Source organism: Bubalus bubalis, chromosome 9, assembly GCF_019923935.1.
Source record: "Bubalus bubalis isolate 160015118507 breed Murrah chromosome 9, NDDB_SH_1, whole genome shotgun sequence".
In the NCBI taxonomy this organism is placed as follows: Eukaryota; Metazoa; Chordata; class Mammalia; order Artiodactyla; family Bovidae; genus Bubalus; species Bubalus bubalis.
The window spans coordinates 53,370,857-53,389,689 of record NC_059165.1 but is presented as its reverse complement, the minus strand read 5'-3'; the positions used below and the strand labels follow the sequence as shown (position 1 = coordinate 53,389,689).

The window sequence follows — 18,833 nt, the reverse complement described above, 5'->3', positions numbered from 1 at the left end:
TGTAGGTACTGTCATTCTCTTCACTTTAATGGAGCATGAACTGCAGGGTATGACATCATGTGTCCAAGATCACACAGCAAAGGAAATGACAGAATGGGAAGTGAACCAGGGGTCTGGGTTCTGGAGCACCTGCTCCTGCCTGCTCTAGCAATCTGCCTCCCACTCGCTCTGCCTCATTGGCCTCGCCTCACATAGAGTCTCAGTCCTAGACAGCTGTGATGATGAACTGAAGTCAGGCCAAGAGGCAGACAGAATTGGGTGAAGGCAGAAAGGTGTTATGGAAAGCACAGTTTGACTTGGTTTAGATGAAGAGTGATGGTTCATGTTTCTTTTTCTGCAGCCTGGGCCCCTCTCCTCCCTTGCGCCAGGGTTCTGGCAGATGCTGAGCTCAGGCTCAGCTGTGTGCTTAGCCCTGGGCAGAGGAATGAGGTCAGATTCACTCCATGTTCCATTAGATGTCTGGGGTATTTGAAAAGCTCTCTGAGTTATTTGGACAGGGTAAGGATTTCTAACTCTGCAAATTAACTTCCTTCACCCTTACGCTCGTGTTCCCAAATAGCTCTGGTCCTTTTCAGGGTATCTGCTTCAGGGTTATGGTGACAAGTGAATCCATTGGCAGCTGGGCTTATGGCTTTGTTAGATGGGGAGAATAAGGGCGGCTTGTGTCCTAAGCTTCGGAATTCTGCTATAAATTAACTCACTGTCTTCCCTTCCTCTCCACTCACTGTCCTCCCTTCCTCTCCTACCACCTCTTGTGCATATTAGGAGTGTCTCAGATCTGATAGGGAAGGCCATTTTGTTTGTAGGGCCATTTCTGCTTGTTGAAGTTCTCTATTTATTGTGAAGAATCTTTAGGTAAAGCAGAAGAGTCCCAGGACAAAGGGCTGATGCTAGATGTTCACAAACTTTTTCTGAAAAGGGCCAAATTATAAATATTTATACTTTGTGGGTCATGTAGCCTCAGTTACAACTATCCAACTGTACCTTTGTAATGCAAAAGTAGCCATGATACATAAATGAATGAGTTAAGAGTTGTGTTCCAATAAGACTTTATTTACAAATACAGGTGGCAACTTCTGGGTCATAGTTTGCCTAACCCTTGACTGTAAGTCTTCACTATAATTCTCTTTCTCCCCAGTTAGCAGACTATTTCCTTGGAAGAGAGGGATGGGGGAGGTAAGGACATCCACTGGAGGTCGTACTTTTCTTCTGATGGTTGGAAGATACTGACCTCAACAATTGATCTATTTTCTAGACAGCAAGCCTAATTCTTGCCTTTTCTTGACTTTATCATTGACTTGCTTCCAAGATCTGTGTAACAGAGGGACACAAGGAAGAGTGGGCTTCTGAAGGGGAATAATGGCAAGCTGGAATTAATCCAGTAGGCAAAGGAAGCCACATTTGTTATCCTCATACTCCAGATTGCCTACCTTTTGGAGGAAAGAGATGAGCAAAATAGATCCTCTTTTAAATCTTATCTCCCCCTACTCTTTCCTTTTATCTGTTATGGGGCACTTTTTTCCCCCAATATTTCCTCAAACTTTATTTTTTTGAGTACCTTTTAATTGAAGGTACCATTTTAATTGAGTATCTTTTAATTGAAGTTTTAGTTGAGTTACAGTGTTGTGTTAATTTCAGGTGTATTTTTATTCAGATTGTTTTCCCTTATAGGTCATTACATAAAATATTGAGTATAGTTCCCTGTGCTGTACAGTAGGACTTTTTTGGTTGTATCTTTTATCTTCTATATAGAGTGGTGTAAATATGTCAATTCCAAACTCCTAATTTATCCCCCCTGCCTTTTCCCCTTTGGTAGCTATAAATTTGTCTTCTATGTCTGTGTGTCTATTTCTGATTCATATATAAGTTCATTTGTATTTTTTTTGTAGAGTCAACATATAAGTGATATATGATATTTATCTTTCTCTGACTTATTTCACTTAGTATGATAATCTCTAGGTCCATTCATGTCATTGCAAATGACATTATTTCATTCTTTTTTTGGCTGAAGATGTATATGAATCTGCCTGCCAGTGCAGGGGAGGCAGGTCTGTGGGTTTGATCCCTGAACAGGGAAGATATTCTGGAGAAGGAAATGGCAGCTCATTCTAGTATTCTCTCCTGGGAAATCCCATGGACAGAGGAGCCTAGTGGGCTACAGTCTATGGTGGTGTTAGAGTTGGACACGACTTAAGTGACTAAACCACCACCACATGTATATATACACACCAATTTTTATTTATATGTTGTGTATATATACACACCAATCTTTTTCTTTATACCAATATTTCTTTCAAAATTCCATTCATCTGGAATTTTGTCTTACAGAAACACCACAGGTGAGTGATAAATATCAAAACGTGCATGCTTTGGAAGTGTGGGCCCCTTAGCGGAGAAACCACATTACGAAGAGCTCTATAACTAAAAGTCAGGAAGGATTCAAGGAGAGAACCTAGTTTGAGCCCTTATTTTCTCCTCTCAGCATCTATGTTCCGGGGAACTTCTGGCAACTCCAGGTGAGGACATCTACAGGAGAAGATCAATAACTATGAAGGTATGCTGCATATATACATACATACATATATATATATATATATATATATATGAAAGTGAAAGTCACTCAGGTCCGACTCTTTGTGACCCTATGGACTGTATAATCCAAGGAATTCTCCAGGAGAGGATATTGGAGTGGGTAGCCTTTCCCTTCTCCAGGGGATCTTCCCAATCCAGGGATCGAACCCAGCTCTCCTGCATTGCAGACAGATTCTTTACCAACTGAGCCACAAGGGCAGCCATATATATATATCTTCTGTCATAAAGAGAAATCTTAAGCAGAGAACATCGACTGTTCACCATCAGAGGAGAGAAAAAGGTAAGACAGACACAAGAAGCATCTAGACAGCAAAGTAAGAGGGAACTTAAGTCTCATCCTATTAGATGCTTTTCTCTTCATGTTCCAAATATTGTTTCTTTGCTCTGTTCCTATGAGCTTGGGTATGGCCCTCTTAACACTAGGCTGTCTCCCAACACAGAGGTTCTTGCATCATGTACTTGCGGAGCCTGCTGTGTATAGCTGATAGACCACTCTAGCCTGGCAAGATTAAACTCTGTTGTTTCGTTCTTCTATTTTAGGGGTTGATGAACTTTTCCTGTGAAGGGTCAGACAATAAATATTTTAGGCTTTGTGAACCATAGGTCTCTGTCACAATGACCCAACTCTGCCCTTGTAGCATGTAGGCAACTGTAGGCAATAGGTAAATGACCAGGTGTGACTGATTCAGTGAAACTGTTTTTCCAAAAACAGATGCGGGGCTAGATTTGGCTCACAGGTTTGTCAACTCCTGTTCTATAGGAGAATGTGAAAAGAGCTCATTATACTTAAGTCTGCAGCTTCTTATTCTTGGAAACATGCTTGAGATCAGCTGATGGATATATTAAGAGACCTAGGAGTATCACCTGTATGTCTGCCTGCTCAGGGGAGGCACAAATAGTTGATGACAGAATTCCTAAACACTGGACCAGTCCTTAAAATTTGTTTAAATTTTATTTTTATTTACATTAGAGTATAGTTGATTAACAATGTTGTGTTAGTTTCAGGTATAAAGCAAAGTGATTCATTTACACATATATCTATTCTCTTTCAGACTCTTTCCCCATACAGGTTTGTACATAATACTGAATATAATCCTCTGTGCTTCATTGTCTGTTTTATATATAGCAGTGTGTATATGTTAATCCCAAACTCCAATTTATATATTTATTTAATATTCCCCCCTTTCCCATTTTGTATATATACATATCTACTTTTTATCAGATTCTTTTCCCTTAGAGATTATTACATAATATTGAGTATAGTTCCCTGTGCTATACAGTAGATTCATGTTGGTTATCTCTTTCATATAAAGTGAAAGTGAAGTCGCTCAGTCGTGTCCGACTCTTCGCAACCCCATGGACTGTAGCCTACCAGGCTCCTCCGTCCATGGGATTTCCTAGGCAAGAGTACTGGAGTGGGTTGCCATTGCCTTCTCTCACATATAAAGTAGTATGTATGTATCAGTCCCAAACTCTTAATTTATCCTTCCCACCCTTTCTTCCGTAACCAAAATTGTTTTCTATGTCTGTAGGATTATTTGTTTTGTATGTGAAAGTTCATTAGTATAATTTTCTTTTAGAACCTCCATATAAATATCATATGATATTTGTCTAACTCTGGCTTATTTAGTATGATAATCTCTGCATGCATCTATGTTGCTGCAAATGGCAATATTTCATTCTTTTTTTTACAGCTGAGTATTAATTCCATTGTGTGTGTATGCACACACACACACACTCCAAATCTTCCTTATCCATTTATCAGTGACAGGTGATGGACATATAGGTTGCTTCCATGTTTTGGCTGCTGTAAATAGTGCTGCTATGAATACTGCAGTGCATATGTCTTGTCAAATTATGGTTTTCTCTGGATATATGCATGGGAGTGGGACAGCTGAATCACGTGGTAACAGTCTTTTTAGTTTTTTAAGGAACTTCCACAGTGGCTGTACCAGTTTACATTCCTACCAACGGAAAGGAGCACTTTTAAGGAAAGGCATACATGTGAGTGTGCTGAGCAGGGAGAAACACTTGGTTAAGCAGGTTTCTGTAATGCAGGCTTCTTAAAGTTCTGCAATAATCAAGGAATTATAAAATTATAAGAGGGGAATAGAATATTAATTCAGTATATACACCCCAAATTTATATTTTGGGTAGTGAGAGTACCAAATAGTGCAATGAAGATAAATAGGATTGAAGAGGGCAGAGCAATGAGGGTTATCATTTGGGCAGTGGTGTTTCTTTTATGATCTAGCTCAGCCTGTCCCCTTCTTTATGATCTATTGCTGACCACCTTTTGGCATTTGTCTTAGAAACACCACAGGTGAGTGGTAAGTATCAATCCATGTGTGCTTTGAAAATGTGGGCCCCTTATCTCAGGGACCACATTACCAAAAACTCTATAACTAAGTCTCAAAAGACAAAAGTCAGGAAGGACTCAAAGGAAAACCCTGGTCTGAGCCCTTATTTTCTCCTCCCAGCACCTACATTCTGGGAGCTCCTGACTGCCTTCAAGTGAGGACATCTACAGGACAAGATCATTGGCTATGAAGGTATGCTGCATATATATTCTGTTGTAGAAAAAAAACTTAGGCAAAGATCAACTGTTTACCATCAGAGGAGAGAAAAAGGTAAGACATAGACATAAGAAGAAGCATCTAGAGAGCAGAGTAAGAAAGAACTTAAGACTTGGCCTATTTGATGCTTCTCTCTTCATGTTCCAAATATTGTTTCTGCGCTCTTTTTAGTTTTTTTAAGGAAACTCCATACTCTTCTTCATAGTGGCTGTACCAATTTACATTCCCACCGACTGAAAGGAGCACTTTTAAGGGAAGGCATACTTGTGAGTGTTCTGAGCAGGGAGAGAAGAGGTTTTGGAAACACCTGGTTACGCAGATTTCTATGAGGTAGGCTTCTCAGAGTTCTGCAATGATCAAGGAATTATAAAATTATAAGAGGGGAATAGAATGTTATTTTATTTCAGTATAGTCACCCCAAATTTCTGTTTTCAGTAGGGGGAGTACCAAATAGTGCCTTGAAGATAATTAGAATTGAAGGGGAAGAGCATTCAGGGTTAAGAATGGGGCAGTGGTGTGCCATTTAAGGTCTGGCTCAGCCTGTCCCCTTCTTTATGAACCATTACTGACCATTCCCCTACGAAATTTGTCTTACAGGAACATCACAGGTGAGTGATAAGTATCAAACAAAGCATGTGCACTTTGAAAATGTTGGCCCGTTATTGCAGGAACCACATTACCAAGAACTCTAAATCTTAAAAGACAACAGTTAGGAAGGACTCAAAGGGAAAACCTAGTCTGAGCCCTTATTTTCTCCTCCCAGCACCTACATTCTGGAAGCTCCTGACTGCTTTCAAGTGAGGACATCTATAGGAAAAGATCATCGACTATGAAGGTATGATGCATATATGTATTCTATTGTAGGAAAAAGCTTAAGTAAAGAAGATCGGGTTTTTGCCATCAGAGGAAAGAAAAGGGTAAGACACAGACTCAAGAAACATCTAGAGAGCAGAGCAAGAAAGAACTTAAGACACATCCTATTAGCTGCTTCTCTCTTCATGTTTCAAATATTGCTTCTGTGCTCTGTTCTTATGAGCTTGGGTGTGGCCCCCTTGACACTAGGCTGAGTCTCCCAACTCAGATGTGCTCACATCATGGACTTGTGGAGCCTGCCATTGTATGACTGATAGACCACTGTAGGCCTGGCAAGATTAGACTCTATTGGTTCGTTCTACTTCAGGGGTTGACAGACTTTTCCTGTGAAAGGTCAGACAGTAAATATTTTAGGATCTGTGAGCCACAATGTCACAGTGACCCGACTCTGCCATTGTAGGATGAAGGCAGCTACAGACAATGGTTAAATGATCAGGTGTGGCTGATTCAATGAAACTGCTTTTATAAAACATAGGAGGCTGGATTTGGCCCACAGGTCACAGTTGGTCAACCCCTGTTCATAGAAAAAGATGAAACTAGGCCATCATGCTTAATGCTACAGCTTCGTATTCCTGGAAACATGCTTGAGATCAGCTGATGGGGATGTATGAAGAGACCTAGGAGTATCACCTGTATGGTATGTCTCCCTGCTCAGGCAAGGTGCTAGTAGTTAATGACAGAATTCCTACACACTGGAGCAGTCCTTATAATCTTTTTCATTTTAATTTTAATTTTATTTTGGAGTATTACATTTATAAAATGTTTATTTTATAGTTGATTTAAATGTTGTGTTAGTTTCAGGTGTACAGTTACATACATACATGTATCTATCTTTTTCAGATTCTTTTCCCATATAGGTTATTATATAATATTGAATATAGTCCCCTGTGCTATTCAGTAGGAACTTCTTGGTTATTTTATAAATATATAACAGTGTGTATATGTTAAACCCAAACTCCAAATTTATCCCCTCCCTTTCTCATTTGGTAACCATAAATTTGTTTTCTATGTCTGTGGGTCTATTTCTTTTTTGTATATAAGTTCATTTATATCATTTTTTTGAATCCTTGTTAAAAGTATCATCATGTTAACCTTTCTCTGGCTTATTTCATTTCTCTATGTCTAAACATACTGCAAGTGGCTGGAGTAGTATTCCATTGTGTGTATATACACACACATACACCACATGTTCTTTATCCTTCATCAGTGACTCATGATGGACGTTTAGTTTGCTTTCATGTCTTGTCTATTGTAAACAGTGCTAGGAACCGTGGGGTGCATGTGTTTTTTCAAATCATGATTTTCTCCAGATGTATGCCCAGGAGTGGGACTGCAGGGTTATATGGTAACTATCTTTTCATATTTTTAAGGAACTTCCATACTGCTCACCACAGTGGCTGTACTCGTTTGCATTCCCACGAACTGTTCAGAGCACTTCTATAGCAAAGGCATACATAACTAGTGTTCTGAGCAGGGAGAAATGCTTGGTTAAGCAGGCTTCTCAAGAGTTCTGCAATGATCAAGGAATTATAAAATTATAAGAGGGGAATAGAATATTATTTTATTTTAATATAAGCACCCCAAATATCTGTTTGTGGTAGGGGGAGAACCAAATACTGCCCCAAAGATAATTAGGATTGAAGGATGTAGAGCAGTAAGGTTATACATTGGGCAGTAGTGTGCCTTTGGCTTAGCCTGTGCCTTTTTTTGTGAACCATTCTTGACCCCTAACCATTCCCCTTTGGCTTTTTTTTTCCAACAGAAACACTACAGGTGAGTGGACGTGTGGGCCTGTTATTGCTGGAACCACATCACCAAGAACTCTATGACTAAGTGTTAAAAGACAAAAGATGGGAAGGAACAGCACAGACTGAGCCTTATTTTCTCCTTCAAGCATCTACATTCTGGGAGCTCCTGACTAATTCCAAGTGAGGATGTCTACAGGAGAAGATCATTAAGTATGAAGGTATGCTGCATATATATATTCTGTCATAAAAAGAAATCTTTGGCAAAGAACACTGACTATTCATTCACCATCAGAGGAGAGAAAAAGGTAAGACTCAGACACAAGAAGCATGTGGAGAGCAGAGTAAGAGGGAACTTAAAGCCTGTCGTATTAGATGCTTCTCTCCATGTTCCAAATATTGTTTCTTTGCTCTGCTCCTGTGAGCTTGGGTATGGCCCTCTTAACACTAGGCTGTCTCCCAACACAGAGGTTCTCACTTCACGTACTTGTGGAGCCTGCTGTGTATAGCTGATAGACCACTCTAGGCCTGGCAAGGTTAGACTCTATTGGTTTGTTCTTCTATTTCAGGGGTTGGCAAACTTTTACTGTAAAGGGTCAGACAATAAATATTTTAGGCTTTGTGAGCCATATAGTCTCTGTCACAATGACCTGACTCTGCCCTTGTAGGCAACCGTAGACAATCGGTAAATGACCAGGTGTGCTGTTTCAATAAAACTGCTTTTCAAAAAACAGATGCGGGGCTGGATTTGGCCCACAGGTCACAGTTTGTCAACCCCTATTCTATAGGAAAATGTGAAAATGGCTCATTATATTAATACTTAAGGCTACAGCTTCTTCTTCCTGGAAACATGCTTGAGATCAACTGTTAGATGTATGAAGACACCTAGAACTATCCCCTGTGTATCTCCCTTCTCAGGCGAGGTGCTAGTCATTGATGACTGGGTTCCTTCCCACAAGACCAGTCCTTACAATTTTAAAAAAATTTTTGATTTTATATTAGAGTTGATTTACAATGTGCTAATTTCAGGTGTACAGCACAGTGATTCAGTTATACATATACATTATGTATTGTTTTTTAGATTCTTTTCCTATACAGCTTATTGTATAATATTGAATATAGTTTCCTGTGCTATTTTATATATATAGTAGTGTGTTTATCGGAGAAGGCAATGGCACCCCACTCCAGTACTCTTGGATGGAGGAGCCTGGTAGGCTGTAGTCCACGGGGTCGCAAAGAGACAAACATGACTGAGTGACTTCACTTTCCCTTATTGGAGAAGGAAATGGCAACCCACTCCAGTGTCCTTGCCTGGAGAATCCCAGGGACGGGGGAGCCTGGGGGGCTGCCATCTATGGGGTCACAGAGAGTCGGGACACGACTGAAGTGACTTAGCAGCAGCGTATTTATGTTAATCCCAGACTCCAAATTTATCTCCCCTTTCCCCATCTGTGGGACTATTGCTGTTTTGTGTATAAATTTTTTCTATCATTTTTTAGTCTTTCTCTGGCTTGCTTTACTTAGTGTGATAATATTAGGAACATCCATGTTGCTGCAAATGGCTGAGTAATATCCCTGTGCGTATATATGTATGGTATGTGTGTGTATATATACACACCCCACACCTTCCTTATCCATACATCAGCAACAGGTGATGGATAGTTAGGCTGACTCTATGTCTTAGCTATTTTAAGTAGTTCTATGTGGGGGTGCATGTATCTTTTCAAGTTATGATTTTCTCTAGATGTATGCCCAGGAATGGGATTGTTCAGTCATATGGTAACTCTCTTTTTAGTTTTGCAATGAACCTCCATACTATGCTCTACAGTGGCTGTAATAATTTACATTCCTACCAGCTGTACAGAGCACTTTTAAGGTAAGGCATACCCATGAGTGTTCTGAGTAGGGAGAAACACTTGGTTAAGCAGGTTTAATGCAGGCTTCTCAGAATTCTGCAATGATCAAGGAATTATAAAATTATAAGTGGGGACTAGAATATTATTTTATTTTATCATAAGCACCCCAAATTTGTTTTGGTAGGGGAAGTACCAAATAGCGCCTTGAATAATTAGGATTAAAAGGAGCAGAGCATTAAGGGTTATAAATTGGGCAGCAGTGTGCCATTTGAGATCCTGCTCAGCCTGTCCCCTGACCATTCGCCTTTGGCCTTGTCTTACAGAAACCCTACAGGTGAGTGATAATTATCAAACAAAGCGTGTGCACTTTGAAATTGCGGGCCTCTTATTGCAGCAATCACCTCACCAAGAACTCTAGGACTTAAAAGACAACCTTTTACAGGAACAGTTTGTCAATCCCTGAAACAGAAGAACAAACCAATAGAGTCTCCCAGCACAGAGGTTCTCCAGACCTTAAAAGTCAGGAAAGATTCAAAGAGAAAACCTCGTCTGAACACTTATTTTCTCCTTCCAGCCTCTACCCTCTGGGAGCTCCTGACTACCTCCAGGTGAGGACATCTACAGGAGAAGATTATGGACTATGAAGGTATGCTCCATATATATTCTGTTGTAAGAAAGAAACGTTAGGCAGAGAACATCAACTGTTCACCATCAGAGGAGAGAAAAAGGCAAGACACAGACACAAGAAACATCTCCAAGAAGCCTGTACCATAGAAATCTGCTTAGCCAACTGTTTCTCCCTCTCAGTGCACTCACGTGGATGTCTTACCTTAAGACTCATCCTTTTTTATGCTTTTCTCTTCATGTTCCAAATACTGTTTCTTCGCTCTGTTCCAGTGAGCTTGGGTGTGGCCTTCTTGACACTAGGCTGAGTCTCCCAACACAGAGATTCTCACATCATGTACTTGTGGAGCCTGATGACCTTATTATCTCTTTTAACCATGTTCCAGACACTCACTTAAGGAGTCTGTTTACCATTTCTGATAAACTTAACTAGATTGCTTTCAAATACACCATCTAAAATAAATTTTTGCATTAATTTCCATACATGGGTTCTATTTCTTAGTATTCTACAAAGATTTCTAAGCTTACCACTTGCTAAATGTAGTTTGAGAATCATGAGTTTAAAATGCTAATCACTTTAGAGCACAGCTAGCTAGCTTTGTTGTTAAGTCTTTGTCTAAAATAAAAGTACCATAGATTAGCTGAGAAATCTGCTGTTGAAAAAGCAGCCACAAAAATGAAGCTTTCATTTTGGAAGAAAAATCAGTTGCAGATCCATTGAGAAAGGCCAGCTCATCTCCAGGGTAATGTTTACTTGGAAGTGAAAGTCGCTCAGTCGTGTCGGACTCTCTGCGACCCCATGGAATTCTCCAGGCCAGAATACTGGAGTGGGTGGCCTTTCCCCTCTTCAGCAGATCTTCCTGACCCAGGAATCGAACCAGGTCTCCTGCACTGCAGGCAGATTCTCAATGCTTACTTAGGAATAATTAAAACATAGTTTTAACGGTTCAGTTTTTAATTCTTACTTTACTAGTTATGCTTAAAACCTATCTCTATACAAGTATTCCTTTCTTTACTTACTATGATCCTGGTAATGAATGTGGTGTAATAAAAAATTAAAGTACCAATTGCTCCCCCACGGTGCCTAATCCACTCTTCTCTAGCTGGGGCTCTCCAGCAGCCCACACCTCTGTCAACAACACTCTCCTAGCATCTATTTCCTGCACTTAATACCAAATGGTTGGGCTGTTAGCAGGAGCCTGAGGGCAAGGGTTAGGGGAGAGTAAGATGGCCAGCTCACAGGGGATGCTATCTGGTTAACCCCTGCGGTTCACCCTGTGGTTCAGACTACCTCCACCTCCTCTGCAATTCTGGCCCCCAAACCTTTTACAGCATCACAGTCAGCCGTCAAAGTCCTCAGTGTCCTCAACCTCCTCTCTGAACATTTCCTGCTTCTCCCGAGGCCTCTCATGTGGCAGCTGGACTTAAGGTGAGTGGGCTCTGTATTCCTCTGGACCATCATTCGTGCCTCAGCTCCTTCAAAGTTATGCCATCAAACACTACTTACTTCCTGCTCCCCATCCTTCTTACATCATCAACAGTCCCTCTGCCTCATGCTTGGAAGCCACTCTAGTGCCTCGATCTCTCTTCCATCACCATTCTTGCCATCATTCTTAGAAATTCACTCTGGACTCTTAGCCTCATTCTTTTCAATGAGTTTTGTCCTTTGCTTTTGTGGTCATTTTATGAGCCTTGTCATCACTGTAACTGTATTTGTCTAATAAGAGGCAGCAATAGAGTGATATTTATCATTTTAATTCAAGCCCTTAGTGTCTTGGTTCTATCAGTTCTTCATTTTCCTCCTTACCTACCTTAGATTCAGTGGCCCCTCATTCCAATCACTCCTTTAATCAATACCTTCAACAAACTTGCCTTTTTTCCCTCCTTCCCTTGTAGTCACTTGGTAAAAGCCCACCACTGGTTAAATCTAACTTTCTGCCCTTCCTTACCTGAACCAAGGTGGCTGGGAAGAAACCTACAATCACACAGATATGTCTTACTTAAAATATATAAATAAGTGGATCCCATTGCAACCCCACCATAGTGCCCTAGTCAATTTGCTCCTTTAGAGGAATATTTTACACTTTCCCTTCTCACTCAGCTAATGATCTTGCTTCTTATTTGACTGTAAGATAGAAGCAGAAACCATCTGTATGTTCCCACACAAATCTGCATCTGTAGCTGTTTTCTCTCTTTGCTTTGATGGATGAATGGTCCATCTCAACTATATCTAATTCTGCAACGGAGTATGTTCCCTTGAGAAGCTGACTGCTTCAGTTAGCCCACTCTTTACTGGCTTGTTTCTATCGCCCTAAAACAAGCTGTGATGCTTTCCTCAATCCTGCATCCTTTTCCAGCTACTACCTGATTTCTCTGTTCCTCTTCAAAACAAAATCTCTTTCCAAATTTCACTACATTCACATCCTCCATTTATGATCTCTCTTGAACCCACTCCAATCAGACATTTATTCCTACCACTTCCCCTCTGTCACCTGACAATTTCCATGTCACTAAATCCAGTGGCCCTTTCTCAGTCTTCTCTTGATTCAACAACACTATTCAGCAGTTGGTGACTTCCTCCTTGAGATGGTTTCTCCAGTTGGCTTCCAGGACACCTCTCAGTTTCTCACCCATTTCACCAGCACTTTTCTCCAACTTCTCTTGCCAGATCCATTCCCTCATCCCAGCCTGTAATCCCTAGGGCCTCAGGGTAGTTCCTGACCTTTCCTTTAGGTTGCTGCTGCTGCTAAGTCGCTTCAGTCGTGTCCGACTCTGTGCGACCCCATGGACTGCAGCCCACCAGGCTCCCCCGTCCCTGGGATTCTCCAGGCAAGAACACTGGAGTGGGTTGCCATTTCCTTCTCCAATGCATGAAAGTGGAAAGTGAAAGTGGAGTCGCTCAGTCATGTCTGACTCTTAGCGACCCCATGGACTGCAGCCTACCAGGCTCCTCCATCCATGGGATTTTCCGGGCAACAGTACTGGAATGGGGTGCCATTGCCTTCTCCCTCCTTTAGGTTAGATCTATCCAAACTTACACTGACCTGCCTACCAGCTATTTCTGGATATTGAAGTGAATCACTGTGTCTTTTGCTCTACATTGTAAGCCCCTGCAGGCAGAGGCTGACTCGGAACCCTCAAGTGCCCAGTGTACGTGTGGGTGGGTGGGGGTCTGTACCTGGTAAGTCTCGATGGGGCGGTTTTCCATGTTGAGATCCCAGACTTTGACGGTCAGATAGTCTCTGGTCATGATATACCTCCCACTGTGGCTGAACTTCACATCCGAAATTGAAGAGATAATTTCAGAGAAAAATGACCTGTTGCTTGGATCTTCTGGCTCTTCAAAAACTGCAGAATAAAAAGCAAAAGACAACAAATTTAGTACCTCCTTATTAACTGATGTGAAAGTGTTTGGGCCAGCTAGAAAGCCAACCATCTAACTTAGGGTTGGAATCGGGCGCGCAGACCTGTCAGCTCCCTGGCAGTAGAACAAGCTGTCACTGGTTTCTATATCATGTTTCTCATGGAAGGACTCTCATGGGACTTGTCCCGTTCACAGAGCTGACCGCTTGCACAAGCTCTGTTTCACATTTCCCCATGGTCACTGGGTATCATTGTGATACCAGCAGTGGTATACATTGCTACATACCAAAATATAGTCTTCTTAGACGCTTAACATTTTTTTTGTACTTTTTTGAGATGTAATTCATATACCATAGAATTTACTCATCTAAATTTTACAGTTTATGTGATTATATTAAAGATAATACCATCAACAAAGCCTAAATTTAGGACATTTGCATCATCTCCTCCCACCACAAAAAACCCTGAACTACTTCATACCCATTAGCACTTACTCCCATTCCCTAATTTCTGCAGCCCTAGGCAAACACTATTTTCTTGTTTTATGAAATTGCCTATTCTAAAAATTTTACATGAATGGAATCATACTATACATATATTTTATACTATTATATTATATACCATATAATGCTGCTATGAATATTCATGTACAAGTTTTCATGTGAACATACGTATTCATCTCTCTTGGATCATGATGTTTAATAGTGGGACTTTGCTGCCAGACTGCCTTAGGCTTAAGGTCAGACTACCACTGTCTAGCTGTGTGACCTTGGGCAAGTTATTTAACTTTCCTGGGCCTCAGTCTCATAGGTAAACTCTGGCTACAATGTCTTTTGTCTGTGTTTTCTATTTGCTCTGGTATCCAGTTGCTGCTTTTCTTTTCCCATAGATTCAGCTGACTTTCACTTATGGGAATAAAGAAAGCACTTACAGGAATAAAAGACACTGCAGCTTATTAAGCTGCCTTAATTCATCTTTCTAACCTTTTTTTGAACTTCTCTAGTTCAAACTGGATGTACACCATACCTCTGGATACTTCCCATTTTTATTTCCTGATGGTTCCTCCTTCAATTGTGTCATATTCTGCTTGATTCATATGCCTCATCTTTTACTTACATATTATTTTAGACCAAATGATCTTTTCTCTGAAGTCCTATCACACTTGGTCTGGCCTGTTCACTTACCATTTGCTTGGGTTCTCTCCCAAAGAAAGCATCACTTTTCACATTAGTATTTAACAATCCACAGCTTATCTCACCTAGGATGTGAGCTGCTTGAAGGCAGAATTTTGTTTTTTCTTACCTTTGTACTGAGGGTTTTGCACATAAATGTTCAATAAACATTTGTTGCTTAAGTTGCAGGATACAAAATCAATACACAGAAATCACTTGCATTTCTATATACTAACAATGAAAAATCAGAAAGAGAAATTAAGGAATCAATCCCATGTACCACTGCAACAAAAAGTATTAAGTATCTAGGAATAAACTTTGCTAAGGAGACAAAAGAACTGTACACAGAAAATTATGAGGCACTAATGAAAGAAAGACAACATAAACAGATGGAGAGATATTCCATGTTCCTGGGTAGGAAGAATCAATATTGTGAAAATGACTATACTACCAAATGCAGTCTACAGATTCAGTGTGATCCCTATTGAATTACCAATGGCATTTTTCACAGAACTAGAACAAAAAATTTCACAATTCATATGAAACACAAAAGACCCTGAATAGCAAAGCAGTCTTGAGAAAGAAGAATGGAGCTGGAGGAATCAAGCTTCCTGACTTCAGGTTATACTACAAAGCTACAGTCATCAAGACAGTATGGTACTGGCACAAAAACAGAAATATAGACCAATGGAACAAGATAGAAAGCCGAGAAATAAACCCATGCACTGCATGGGTACCTTGTTTTTGACAAAGGGGGCAAGAATATACAGTGTGGCAAAGACAGCTTCTTCAATAAATGGTTCTGGGAAAACTGGAGAGCTACATGTAAAGAATGAATTTATAATACTTCCTAATGCCATATAAAAAGATAAACTCAAAATGGATTAAAGACCTAAATGTAATACCAGAAATTATAAAACTCTTAGAGGAAAACATAGGCAGAACACTTGATGATATAAGTCAAAGCAAGATCCTCTATGACCCACCTCCTAGAGTAATGGAAATAAAAGTAAACAAGTGGGACCTGATTAAATGTAAAAGCTTTTGCAGAGCAAAGGAAACTATAAGCAAGGTAAAAAGACAACCTTCAGAATGGGAGAAAACAATAGCAAATGAAACAAAGGATTAATTTCCAAAATATAAAAGCAGCTCAACCAAGTCAATACCAGAAAAACAAACAACCCAATCAAAAAGTAGGCGAAAAGACCTAAACAGACATTTCTCCAAAGAAGACATACAGATGGCTAACAAACACATGAAAAGATGCTCAATTCGCTCATTATTAGGAAAAATGCAAATCAAAACTACAATGAGATGTCACCTGGCCAACATCAAAAACTCGACAAACAATAAATACTGGAGAGGGTGTGGAGAAAAGGGAACCCTCTTGCACTGTTGGTGGGAATGTAAATTGATACAGCCACTATGGAAGATGGTATGGAGATTCCTTAAAAAACTAGGAATAAAACCACCATATGACCCAGCAATCCCACTCCTAGGCATATGCCAGGAGCCGGCATATTGCATATTGAGTGCATATTGCATATTGAGTGCAGCACTTTCCACAGCATCATCTTTCGGGATCTGGATTAGCTCAACTGGAATTCTATCACTGCCGGGAGCCAGCGTGAGGAACTCCGCCCATGACAAAGGTCATGAGGAAGGAGGCTCGGCATACGCAAAGGCGGGATCGAGCCTCAGGAGTCCCCCTGGAAATTCTCGAGCATCTACCCCCAAAACCAGAGTCTGCCTACTTTCTGCTTTGTGCTTTCACGTGCACCTGACTTTACGGGGGGCTGTCCCCCACTACCTCTCTCTGAAAAAAGAGTTAGCTTACAGCTCCAGTTAATAATTCCTGGGTGTGACAGTGTTTCAACCTACAAACTCCTTTGAAAGTCCTCTAGCCTGCCTGAATAGGTTTTTCCGGCCACATGTGATTGTCCAGAGCCTCCCAACTGTGAGAGGCAGGAGATGTTCTAAGCTGTCTAAACACAGATTCTTTTGAGTAGTTAAAAGATTGATTAGAAATTGTATTGGTGAAGGGTTTTTCACTTGTTGGGCCAATGTTTGCTGCTAAGTCTCCATACTCCTTACCTACTGTGTCCTTGGCAGTGTATTGATTGATATAATGGGTGTATAGAAATGTAAAATGCAGCTTTGTCCAATGCTTTTTTGGAGGCTGGTGCCTGACTTTGGAATAATCACCTTTAGAGAAAAATAAGTTTCTTAAAATGTTAACAGGCCTCCGGGCCAGAAGATGATGTCAATCACCTGAACTTTTGCATATGATAAGTTTGAAAGCCTGGCTTCGATTAGAACCAGGAACTGCTGTCCTTGCATGACTCCACCCCTTCCCCCATTATCCTCTATGCATAACTTAAGGTAGTATAAAAACTACTTTGGAAAATAAAGTGCGGGCCTTGTTCACTGAAACTTGGTCTCCCCATGTCGCTCTCTCTCTCAAATTCTGGCTGAGTCTCCATCTGGAGCGTGGAACCCGCCATGCTTGCTAATTATGCCTGGGCTTCTAAGATCTGACCGAGGAGGCCTCAGTGTCTCCTCTCCTTCGGGAGAACGGAAGGACGCCTGCGGCCTACGCAAGTGGTGCAAACTTCTTGTCTTGAAGTTTTATTGGTCTCCCGCGTAAACCAAGCTACTCAGCCTCTTTTCTCCACTGAATTTTCCTACTGAGCTATCCTCATTCTATTACTCTTTATATCTTTAATTAATATCTAATTGAAGCTATTGTATCCTTACCCTCGCCGACGCCGTCCCCGCTTCGAATACCCTGGATCAGCCGGGGCTGGACCCCAGCAGGCATATACCCTGAGGAAACCAAAATTGAAAGACACATGTATCCCATTGTTCATTGCAGCACTATTTACAATAGCTAGACATGGAAGCAACCTAGATGTCCATCGACAGATGAATGGATGAAGAAGCTGTGGTAGATATACACAATGGAATATTACTCAGCAATAAAAAGGAACACATTTGAGTCCGTTCTAATGAGGTGGATGAACCTAGAACCTATTACAGAGAACCTAGAACCTTCACAGAGTGAAGTGAATCAAAAAGACAAAGATAAATATTGTATTCTAATGCATATATATGGAATTAAGAAAAATGGTACTGAAGAATATTTACAGGGCAGCAATGGAGAAACAGACATATAGAATAGACCTATGGACATGGGGAGAGGGGAGGAGAGGGTGAGATGTATGGAAAGAGTAACATGGAAACTTACATTATCATATGTAAAATAGATAGCCAACAGGAATTTGCTGTATGGCTCAGGAAACTCAAACAGGAGCTCTGTATCAACCAGGAGGGGTGGGATGGGGAAGAAGATGGGAGTGAGGTTCAGAAGGGAGGGGATATATGTATACCTATGGCTGATTCATGTTGAGTTTTGACAGAAAACAGCAAAATTCTGTGAAGAATTATCCTTCAATAAAAAACTAAAAAATTTGTTGCTTGATTGGAACCAAAGCTAGATAATTTAACAAAATCTTGGGCTTATAAGTGGTTAGCTTGCATGACATTGAGCTATACATATTTACCTACATTTAATTATTTTTGACCTACCATAATGGTAGTTGAGTATGGTTCCGCTTGATAAGTGCTTCTATTACAGTTTTTGGCTAAACAAAACAGCCTGCAGGTTACTGAGTAACTCTTCCCCCAGGAGTTTCTCTTCCTGCCCATTCAATGCTCTTACAGAGTCCCTGTCAAATTCTATGTAGAAAATCTAGAGGTGGAGACAGGATGGTAGATTAGAGGGACGTGATCTCTCCTCTTCTTATGAAAACACCAAAATCACAACCATCAACAAAAAAGATGCTGGAACCTACCAAAAAGATATTCTAAATCCACAGCAGCAGCCATTATGAGATGGTAGGAGGAGTGAAATCATGATAAGATCAAACCCCATGCCCGCTGGGTGGATGACCCACAAACTGGAGAATCATCATACTATAGAAGTTCTGCCACAGGATGGAAAGCTCTGGGCCCCATGTCAGGCTCCCCAGC

The 18,833-nt window shown here is 40.7% G+C and overlaps 1 protein-coding gene across 15 annotated transcripts in view; it reads right to left on the bottom strand.

Annotated features, from left to right (window-relative positions):
• PPP2R2B (protein phosphatase 2 regulatory subunit Bbeta) overlaps nucleotides 1-18,833 on the bottom strand; it is a 704,283-nt gene that overhangs the window by 11,549 nt on the left and 673,901 nt on the right. For all 15 annotated transcript variants that reach the window (XM_044947515.2, XM_044947519.2, XM_044947516.1 and 12 more), the window contains one exon: nucleotides 13,445-13,614. In XM_044947515.2, the coding sequence (XP_044803450.1) occupies nucleotides 13,445-13,614 (170 nt within the window). The remainder of the gene's footprint in view (nucleotides 1-13,444; nucleotides 13,615-18,833) is intronic.